The sequence below is a fragment of the Sipha flava genome, unplaced genomic scaffold, assembly GCF_003268045.1.
Source record: "Sipha flava isolate LNK unplaced genomic scaffold, YSA_version1 209_pilon_pilon, whole genome shotgun sequence".
Taxonomy (NCBI): domain Eukaryota; kingdom Metazoa; phylum Arthropoda; class Insecta; order Hemiptera; family Aphididae; genus Sipha; species Sipha flava.
This window is the reverse complement of record NW_020272821.1, coordinates 1-11,517: the sequence shown is the minus strand read 5'-3', so window position 1 is coordinate 11,517 and position 11,517 is coordinate 1. Positions and strand designations below refer to the sequence as shown.

The following is an 11,517-nucleotide window of genomic DNA, read 5'->3' as shown; positions in this document are numbered from 1 at the left end:
ATTTGAGCCTTTTGATCGGGACCCAGATATGAAAAGTATACCCCATGATCTCAACATGTACTACTGGAATAAAAACAATATAGACATTCGCGAAGGTAGTTGACACTGGTTGTCCATTTTAATCTACGAGTAAATCGGCTTCTCGATCACACATTTCACTGCTAAAGGGATTCTTATGCTAAAAGAAATAAAGAAAATCAATTCCCGGTCACATTACTCATGTGTCGTAAGAAAGTTAAGACTATATATTATTAAATATATTTTGAACAAAAATTAGAAGAAATATAATTTGTAAAAATGAAATTATTTAATAAACATAACTAGAATAATATGAGTAACATTGGACATAGATTATGTCTCATCGTTGCTCCCGTCTCTGTATGCGGCCAAAAAAAAAAAATTTAAATGTGAATGTTTTACATTTTCAGCTTCGTTAATCTATTCACCATCAGGCTGCAGAGTAAAACTACTGTTCAATAATTGTACAACGTTTTTGATTTTTCTGAAATCAGCAAAGCGTCTTTCGGATTCAGTTTTTAAACTTTCCAAAAACTTCGTAAAATTTGTGATATCAATCTCGTGATTTTCATCAACAACTTTTTTCAAGTAAGGAAAATGTAAACGTTCATTACCAACATCTTGTAAGAAAAAATCAATTTTTCTGCAAAAACAATTTACCTCAGATACTAAATGGCAAATTAGTTTCTGATTACCTTGAAGTTTCAAGTTGAACGAATTTATGTGTTGAAATATATCTGTCAAAAACGCAATAGTTGCTATGTTACTGTTATCACTGATAAATTCGTGATAGTCTTTGACAGACAAATATGTACTCTGAATTAAAAATAGTTCAATTTCATTCAGTAAGTTAAAAAACCTTTGCAAAACATTTCCTTTGCTCAGCCATCTCACATTATTATGAAGTAATAAATTGTCAAACTGAGTATCACTTTCTTGAAGAAGTGTCTTAAATAGTCTGTGCTGGAGTGAAGATTTTGCACGTATAAAATTAACAATACTCATTACTGTTTTCATAATTTTTTCCGAACACAGATCCAGTTTGCAGCAAAGGATGCTTTGATGAATGATGCAATGGTACGATAAAAGATCAGAGTTGCATTTAGGGTCATTTCTTAATCTTTGAACAAAGCCTTGATGAGCGCCAATCATCGCTGGTGCACCATCGGTTGTAACGGAGTTAATTTTTTTTAAATTTAAATTTTCTGTTTCAAAATATAATACTACAGCATTGTACAAATAATTTCCTTTGCTGGTCCCTGATAACGACAAAAGTGTCAATAACTCTTCGTAAAATGTCCCACTGATATTGCTCAAGTATCTCACGTGAATTATTAGCTGAGATGTATCTGTTATATCACAAGATTCATCCAAGGCTATATAGAATAAAAATCAACAGTAGATGGATCTTGTTTCAACTGATTGTGATAATCTTTGGCCAGTACTTCAGTATTTCTCGTGTTAGTGGATGCTGATATTATTGGGATATGACGAAAAGTTTCGACAATTTCCTTTTTATTTTCAAACAGAACATTTACAGATTGAAGCATACATTCTTTAAAAATATCAGCATCTGTAAATGGCTTCATATGTTTACCGAGTATCCACGACATTTGTAAAGATGCCTGTGCACATTTCTGTTGTTCAGTCATTGTATGGCTCAAAATTTGAGTTGCCGATTTATATTTCATTTTTAGATTTTCAATTTTTATTTTACGAAGGCCAGTACCCAATGGGAATTTTTCGGCAAATGACTTGTGTGTCTCATAATGACGTTTGATATTAAACACTTTCATAACAGCCATTGTTTGATTACAAATCAAACAAACAGGTAAGGCACCTACTCTATCTGGTAAATTTTTTTTTTTTTTTTTTTATTGAAGAAATCTACAATCTATACATATAATTTTTTTTGTATAATAAGTAGGTTTGATAAGTGACAAAAAAAAAATAAAACAGATAACATGATTCATGAGATTAGGGAGGATACCCAGTGGTAACACCCTATAAATGACAGAATAACAATGAAGAAAAAATATATATATATAAACATTTTTTTTTTTTTTTTTGGTTTGGAGGTGTTACCTGTTTACGACCTCCAGCACTTATTAAGCTTACTTACTATAGAAGAAGATCTCTACACCATTGCCTTTTAAGTCTACGGCGCGGGTCATTAGGGAGTGTTTTCGTTGATAATTTAGAGATTAGTGGATTTGTATGTTGTTGAAGTTTGTTGTGAAGTCTGGTGTAGTATAGTTTTGAGATTTGGTTAAGATTTTGGATTTTAAGATCTTTGTGGAGGTTATTGTTGGTTAAATACCAGGGTGCAGATGTGACTAGGCGAAGGCATATTGATTGGAATGCTTGGATTGTACGGGTGTTTGAGGGTTTAGCGGCTCCCCATAAGTGAATGCCATAAGTCCATAATGGCCTGAGTAAGGACTTATAGATTAGTAGTTTGGTATTTATATTCATTTTAGATTTAAGTAATGGTCTTAGGAGGTGGAGTCGGGTATTAAGGGCTTTTCGTTTGGCTTTTAGGTGAGGATTCCAGGTAAGTTTACTGTCGAGGATGAGACCATGATATTTAACTTCTGAGTAGGAGGGAATTGAGATGTTGTTCATTGTGACTGAGGGGCAAAAGCCTTTTTTTAGGGTGAATGTAATGAAGGAGGACTTGGATTCATTAATTTTGATCTTCCATCTTTTTGTCCAGAGGTTAATTATGTTGAGGTGTCTTTGTAACATACTAGAAACAGTGATTGGGTTTTCATTGCAGGCCACAATTGCTGTATCACCCGCGTAGGAACCGAGTTCGGTGAAGGAAGTTTTAGGAATGTCATGCGTAAAGATATTGTATAAGAAGGGAGCAATATCGCTGCCTTGGGGAACTCCGGCTAAGATGTTAAAGTAGTTTGAGTGGCTCGAGTTCTGGCGTACGACAAAAGTACGATCGCTCAAATATGATTTAATCAAAAGGAAGTATGGGGCAGGCAGAAATTTTTTAAGTTTGAAAAGTAGGCCATCAAACCAGACTCTATCAAACGCTTGTGCAACGTCTAAAAAGACGGCAGCGCAGTAGTGTTTTTTCTCTAGAGAAACTGAGATGGTGTCAACTACTCTATGGAGTTGGTGAATGGTAGAGTGATTGGGTCTGAATCCAAATTGAGTGTCGGGGATAACTTTTGCCGTAACAGCTAGTGGAATAAGCCTCTTTAATAGGATTTTTTCGAATACTTTAGATAATGTAGGGAGTAAACTTATAGGGCGATAAGAAGTTACTTTTTCGGGAGGTTTGTTGGGTTTTGGAATCATTATTATCTCTGAAAATTTCCAGGTTAGGGGGTAATAGGATAAACGCAGCATTGCGTTATAAATATAGGAAAGTAATATGATTACTTTTTTGGGTAAGTTTTTGGCAGTACAATTTGTAATTCGATCAAACCCGGGGGGCTTTTCTGTTGTGGAGTTTTTTAATAATAAATTCGATTTCACCAGGGCTTGTGTGCTTAGCTGGGAGTGAGACGGGTAATGCAGACTCTAAGGAATGTGAGACAATTTGACTTTGAGTGGGATTTAGAGTTATGTCATGTGGAGTGAAAGTTTGGGATAGATGTTGGCCAAATAGGTTTGCTTTTTCTATGTCAGAGACCACCCATGAATTATCTTCTTTACGGAGGGGAGATGAAGTTGAGACAGTTTTTAGGATTTTTTTTGTCGTTTTCCAAAGACAGAAGTTATGAGTTGTTAAGTTTTGGATATATTGTTGATAAGTGACGGAGTTGTGTTGTTGGAGTGCTTTCCTAAGTTTGTTATTTAGTTGGTTGTAAGTATGTTTGTCGATGGGGTATTTGTGCCTTTGCCAACGGGATCTTGCTTTTCGTTTTTCTCGGAGAAGATATTTTATATGATTTGGAAGTAGGTTATTGGGGTGAATTGTGGTTAGTGTTGTTGCTAAGTGTGTACATTCTTGGATATCTGAAGTGAGCTTTTGGATAGTATTATCAATGTCTTCGCTTGATTTTAAGGAAGGTTTGAGTTGTGTACGAGTATCGATGAGTTGTTGGAAAGTTGGCCAATCTATTTTTCCAAGATTTTGAGGATTTGTGGAGGAGTTTGAACAGGGAATTTCGAGGTCGAGTATGACTGGTGTGTGGTCGGATGACAGGTCATTTGTGTTGGAGATAATAGTAATGGAATTACTTGGTACTCTGGCGATGACGATATCGAGGATATCTGGGCGGCGATTTTGATGTGTTGGCCAATAGGTGGGGTTAGAGGGTGGTATTATTTTTATGTTGGAGTTATTTATTGAGTTATAAAGGATTCTGCCTCTTGATCTGGTAAAATAAAACAATACAAGTCCATCCAATCAGGACAAAACTGTCTATTTTCATTTTCTATTTTTCTTCTTTTTCTATCCATAGTCAAATTAAAACAAAGAATAATATATTATTTAATTACGAAAATTAATAAATAAAACGGAACGGACGAATAAAAATTACGTCGCAGCGGACACCACCGTCTCACCGATAACTGACGGACTGACGTGTTGATATTGGCTGAAGATATTCTTCACAGCTAGTATAATATTTGTTGCAGCCGAAAAAACCTAATAATGTACAAAGATAAGAAATTACCAGCAACATTTCGACTGTAACAGTCGCGCTTGATAATAAGTACGTATTAAATTATTGGATTTTTCTCTCAGTCTGCGGGCCGGTTAAAATACATTCGCGGGCCGCCATTTGGTAACCCCTGATCTAGCAATTCTACAACATTGGTTCCTCAAATGGAGAATGAAAATTAACGAAAATAAATTCAACATTCATTACATTTGCTCTTGGTCTTAAAAAAATTCAACCAATAATACCAAATAACAAAATAATTCAAACACAAAACTCCGTAAAATACCTTGGACTTCATTTAGACCAGTGGTGGTCAAATGATTTTGTCAGGGGGGGATGTAGCAGATTTTTTAACAAACACTATATACCTATAAAAATCTTTATTTTTAAACATGGAAATTATATTATATTAATGATATTATTAATGATATTTATATTATTATATCTATTTTTCTAGTTTTTTTGCCAATTCGTCCAGTACTTCGTCTACAGTTATATTGACAACCTCACGATGAACAACCATAGTGGTTAAACCATTGAAACGACTCTAAAATAATATAATTACACAATTCATATAATAATATAATATATTATGTTAAGCGTTAAGTACTAAATTTAAATTGCTTATAAATAAACTATAAAGGAAATGATAAAAATCTAAAAAGTTTGTTTCAATTAATATTTTAGTGTTTTATGTTTAAACTGTTAATTTTATTCGAGCCTAGAGACTGTATAATAACTAATAAGTACAGTATATTTATTTTTATAAATAGAAAATAGATGAATACCTATATTATATTATGTATAATATGGATGAATTATAAATGTTTAAAAAAAGGTCATGGGGGGAGCTATCCCCCTCACCCCCCCCCCCACCGTTTGACCACCACTGATCCAGAAAAAAGACTAACTTGGGCAACCCACATAAAAAACAAAAGATCTTCCCTCAATCTAAAACTCCATAAATTCAAACAGCTCCTGCGATCTAACCGCTCAACAATAAACTTCTCATATACAGACAAATTATTCGACCTGCAATGACCTATGTTAAACAAATATGGGGAACCTCTAAAAACTCTAACTTAAATAAATTTCAAGCTTTGCAATGCATCAATGTCCGACTCTTAACCAATTCTCCCTGGTATGTCAGCAATTGCACTCTGCATAAGGATCTAAAAATTTCAACTATCTCCGAACTAGCATCAAACCACAACAAAAAATTTCATAAAAATACGATTAATCATCCTAACCTTTTCATATCTACTCTCTCCTATCTCTCACTACCAGATAACCCAATCCGTCGCCTCAAACGAAAATGGCCATGTGACCAACTTAATACTTAAAGACAACTAACTTTAGTTAGTCTAAAAAAAAAAAAACTAAATTAAAAAATTTAATTTAAAATAACATAAAAATAAAAAATAAATATCATTTTAAATTAACATTCTATCACAGATTGTATGTATTAAATGTTTCATGTAATCTGTGATTATATTAAAGTATTATCTGTTTTTACCTACCGTTATTTTATTTTTGAAAATCCTAAAATATAAGACTTAAACCATTTTAACGTTAAATAATTTAATTTCATAATTATGAATGTAGAAACTTAGCACTCGATATGATGTTTTAATATTAATATAAGCAAAAGCTAGTGTTCTGTAGTCAGAATCGTCCCTAGGACAGAGCTAACTGGGCTTTCGCCCTGAGCCCCACGTTTAGCTGTATAGAAAGTATGAATAGAAATATTTTTATTTTTATTGAAAATATGTTTTAGCGTTTTCTATATTTATTATTATAAATTTAAGATCACAAAATATAAAACTTATAAATAGTTATTTCGATGGAAACACTATTTTAGTAATGTCGACGATGGTCGCCGTTTCAGTGAAATTGAAGTCCGACAGGTTTAAGGTTAATTCACACTATACGGTAGTGTTGGTAAGAAATAGCAGTAGCAGTTATAAAAGCACTGCTATTTTACAATAGCATTCGCCTACTGCTATTCAGTGTCAACAATAGCAGTGATTGCTAAATTTTGATTTTTGGTTTTTATGTTTTCCTAGTTTCCTACACTGTTTTAAAGCTGCTATTATATTAGAAGTTAGAACACTCAAAATAATATGAAAAATAGCAGTAGCATCTTGGCGGCTGGCAAGATGTAATTCACAGATATAATAAGTTTATTCTTTAGATCATATACAATTTGTATATGATCTAAGGTTTATTCTATATATTTGTGACATGTGATAATTGATAATGCGCGTGTTATCGACGCTTATCGTAGGCTCAGATATTAGATATCAATATATATATATATATATAATGATCTAATAGACTGCTATTTTGTATAATATACATAAGCTGCTATTAAAATATAAAATTTAAAATTAATGATAAGCATTATATAATATATTATCAGCTGTTATTACAAAATAGCAATAGCTGCTATTTTAAAATAGCAATAACATTATCAGATGTTACAAAAAAAAAAAAAATAGCAGTTTACCATCACTACTATATGGAACGTCAACGTCACGTCAAAATATGTTGTTATCTATAAATACTACAGTGTTTACATTGACCGGCACCGTCACGTACCGTCAAAGGCACAAAACGTCAATGTTTATCGAAAACTTTTGTTTGACGTGCCGGTCAGTGTTGCCAGCCATACGGTCCCAGTTGGGGTGGTACGGTAATTTGGCCGTCCGTACAGTCTACGAACGGACCTGTCAAAAACACGTAAAAATACGGTAATTATATTTACCGATATGAAGACATTATTCTGAATTCTTGAATTATTTTTAGATATTACACTTTAAGCGTTAGGTTTTTACCATATCAATTAATTGGTAAATAATAATACTTTACCCTATAATACTAAATAAAACTAATAGTAGTAGAATTTGGAAATTATACATCTTAATATTTTATTTTTTATTTTTTGTTAACTATTAAATATAACTTTATACTTATTAAAAAGTTGTAATTACACTAATTTTTGATATTTGATTTACCTTTTGATCTATTTTAATCACATATGCCACCTCATTCACTTGCAATATTTCCTATCACATCGAGCAACAGAGTGTTATGAGTACAGCTATAGGCACTAGTATCAATAGACTGAATAGACTAATAGTGTATCTGAATAGTGAATATAGACTATTATAGCCATGATCACAAATAAAGATACACCTTAGATATATTTTGAATCGCGGACGTGATATAGAGTAAGTATTAGAATATAACATGGAGTACGGACTGACATAATATTTTGATTTTGATGTTAAACTCGAACTGAATATAAATATTACGTGAATGTTATCACATAACTACGAATTTATCACGATGAAATTAATTAACTTACAATCTTGTACGGTAATTTGATAAAATGGTTACGTACGGTCCATAGTTAATACCTTCGACCATATAAACTAGTTTATAAACTTGGTTTATATGGTTGAAGGATAATACATATGTATTATCTATGGTACGGTCCTGTACGGTAATTTGATATAATATATACGGACGAAGGCCTTTTGGCTTTTGGCAACACTGGTGCTGGTGACTGTTCGTTCTTGTCCGTTCGAATGGTGTGAACGAATGAATGTTTCTTCCACGACAAATATTTATTTGTTTCGCGTTGTTTGAGCAAGTCACGTGTAATACCTATTATAATATATTATAATATTATATATAATATATATTAATAATATTATTATATTATAATTATTATATATTTTAATCTAATTCATAATATCTAATTATGAATGATAAAATTTTAATCGGAGAAGTTTGCCTGTATGAAGAAATATACAATATGGCGCACATAAATTACAGCGATAATAAACACAAAGATTTAATATGGTCAATAATTGGAACAAAATTGAAAACACCAGGTATGTTTACATCTTAATTTGAATATAAATTTTATTTATTATTATATCATTAAGTATTAATAAGTCAGAAATCTAAATATATTATAAATTACAATTTATAAAATACAAAGGTACTTTAAATGAAAATGTATATAAATGTGTAAATATTTGTATATATTATATTGTTATTCACACACATTTTTCCATTTATCATGACAATGATCCACTCTCCGAATTAAAAAATTGTTTGTATGTATCACGTACAAGAAATGCAGAGTTGTGGGCATTTCCTCCTTACCGTGGTAAATTTCCCCAGTTAGGTTCAATTTCGACAGGGTCTAAATGTTGAACCATCAAATCGTTTTCTTTGATGTAATTATGTAAAATACACATCGGTAAAATAACATTATCTACATTTTTAGGCAATAAATTTATACTTATAAAATAAATTCGAAATTTTTGTACCAAATGTCCAAATGCGAGCTCTTGACAGTCTGTAATTGAATATTTGTTTTTCTATATCTCCATTTATCGTAGAACCAGGGTAGAGGTCTAAGAAGATATGTCTTCAACGAAAACGCCTCATCTCCAACAATTACATGAGGCGCTGAACATTGAGTTTCTGGAAGGTTTCTTTCTTTCGGTACATTAAACTTTTCCATTTCTATAGCTTTTCCAAAATTTGAATTTATAAAATTTCCACCGTCACTGTTCTTCCCGTAAGAACCTAAATCTACGGCAATAAATTTACAATTTGCGTCTATCAGTGCCATCAAAACAATTGGAAATATACGTTTATAATTATAAAATTGTGAACCACTATTTGGTGATGCAAAAATTTCCACAGGTTTGCCGTAAATTTGATAAATTTTGTCAAAATTTGAACTTTAAATGCTTTTAAAAAAAAATTGTGCCTATGTATTTTTAATATTTTTCAACTGCTATTGTAACAATTTATCAGGAGCATTGTAAAAAATGTTCATGCGTTTTGGCCCAACAAATACAATTTTATTGACATTCATAAAAAAAAAAAAACTAAAATAATTGGAAATAATTTTGTAAATTTTATTGTGTATAGAAAATGCTAATATAAACAACCAGTGAAAATGTCATGCATATACGTTCGTTAAGTACATCAATGTAAAATTTCATTTTATTTACAGGTTCATTATGTAAAGCGCGATGGATGTTACTTAAAGAACAATTTATAAAAGCATTAAAAAATAAAACAATAAGTGGACAAGCAGCTGTCGTACCAAGAAAATGGATTTACGAGGATTCTATGAATTTTTTAATTCCATTTTTGAGAGAACATGAAATAAATTCCAACATAGCATCTTCTGATGTTATTGTTATAAGTGATGACGAAGACATTTCCCAGGTGAACAATATGGTAATGGAAATTGAAATTGGACGTGAAACTGCATCATCTACTTTGATGCAACATTTAATAAATAGCGGAAATAATGAGTCAAAGAAAACCACTGATGTACATCTAATAGACTCATTTTTCCATGGTCTGACTGCTACAGTCAAAACTTTCTCACCAAAATATCAATTGATGGCAAAAAAAAAACTTTTTAATCTAGTGTCTGATTTAGAGTTGGCACAATTACAAAATAACCAAATGACACCATCTACAAGTAATTTAACATCAGACTTGGGCTCTAATTCATCTACAACGTCAATGACGGGAATACAAGATAGTCTTCCATATTACAGCATTCGAATGACACCACTAAACAATTCATCATCATCAGGGCTTGGGACTTATAACATTTAAAATCATTAAAATAAGTGCTTAAAAAAGCGCTTATAAACATCATTATAAGCACTAAAATAAGCATTTAAAAATTTTAAATTAAACATAACAATTTATATATATATATAAAAAACTATGAAATTGTAACTAAAAAATCAAACAAAATAAAAATAAATCTACATTTTCAAGACTTAAAGGACTTCTTTATTCACTAATCTCTGTTCTTGATCATTCTGACGTTTGACACTCAGTTCTATTTTCAACGTTGGAATATTTTTGTTTACCATACAATGATGCTTTGCACGGCGACGGTATTTTGAATATTTTTTCATTAAAATTTAATCAATATCAGTAGAAATATACTTGAATGCAGAATGAAATGTGAACATATATTTCTAAATAGTCAGACATGTTATAGTAATTGTTAAAATCTATGAAAAGTAGTAACATAATAGGTATCTATACTGGTGTACTATATACATATATTATAATGCATAAAATTAAAAAAAAAACTTGTATTTGTATTCAAATACTTTATGAGTATTCATAAAATACATTTTTATAATAGTATTTCAAAAGTATTTTTAACACTTTTTTATTCGAATACTAGTATTAAGATCTTAATACTGTAATTTTTCAAAAGTATTTTTTACAAGATTGCTGAAAACACTGTACATAATATGTATTCATGTTATAAAATATAATATTAAAATAAATGAAAGATAGTATTTAGATGATGCAATTTATCCTTTATTATTAAAGTACAGTAGTTTTGTCGAACCCCCTCGTCCGCCACTCAGGTTGATCCGACCATAGTATTATCGATATGAATATGGATTTTCCAATTTATCTAATTTTTATTTATTTTATTATTTAATTATTTATTTAATTTAATACATGTATGTTTTTTAAAAAAAAATAATTTAATAAATTTGGTTACATTTTGGGGAGTTGGTAAATTGGGTCCTAAATAACCTTTTCTCGGTAAATTGGATCCCGGGAAAATAGAGGCAGTAGGTAAGTTGGGTCCTGAGAAAAAAAGGTAGTAGGTTAAGTCCAAGGTAAACAATTTTTTAATAATTTTTATTAAAAGTCAAATTGAATGCTTTAAATAATGCATTAATACTTAAAAGATTCGAATTTAAAATAAGTAAATAATTTAATTAATTAAATAATTAATTTAAATTAAGTTTCAACTACTATTTTACCTCGCCGTAATCATTTTACA

General features: G+C 30.9%; 3 protein-coding genes across 3 annotated transcripts; 1 reads left to right on the top strand and 2 right to left on the bottom strand.

Moving 5' to 3' along the window:
• Positions 1–438: 438 nt before the first annotated feature.
• Positions 439–1,170, bottom strand: LOC112682746 (general transcription factor II-I repeat domain-containing protein 2-like). The gene has a single exon (XM_025553437.1). It carries the CDS (start codon positions 1,168–1,170, stop codon positions 439–441), a length of 732 nt encoding a protein of 243 aa, XP_025409222.1.
• Positions 1,171–1,394: 224 nt separating this feature from the next.
• Positions 1,395–1,823, bottom strand: LOC112682745. The gene has a single exon (XM_025553436.1). The coding sequence runs from the start codon at positions 1,821–1,823 to the stop codon at positions 1,395–1,397; it is 429 nt and encodes a 142-aa protein (XP_025409221.1).
• Positions 1,824–8,432: 6,609 nt separating this feature from the next.
• Positions 8,433–10,209, top strand: LOC112682744 (the record flags this gene model as incomplete). The annotated part of the gene is given in 2 exon segments (XM_025553435.1): positions 8,433–8,548; positions 9,691–10,209. Coding segments are annotated over 2 exon segments (598 nt in total), but the record flags the coding sequence as incomplete, so codon positions are not given.
• Between the last annotated feature and the right edge of the window lie 1,308 nt (positions 10,210–11,517).

What these genes read in the sequence shown, in the direction of transcription:
- LOC112682746 (XM_025553437.1), bottom strand. Translation starts at nt 1,170, where the DNA reads ATGATTGGCGCTCATCAAGGCTTTGTTCAAAGATTAAGAAATGACCCT.
- LOC112682745 (XM_025553436.1), bottom strand. Translation starts at nt 1,823, where the DNA reads ATGGCTGTTATGAAAGTGTTTAATATCAAACGTCATTATGAGACACAC.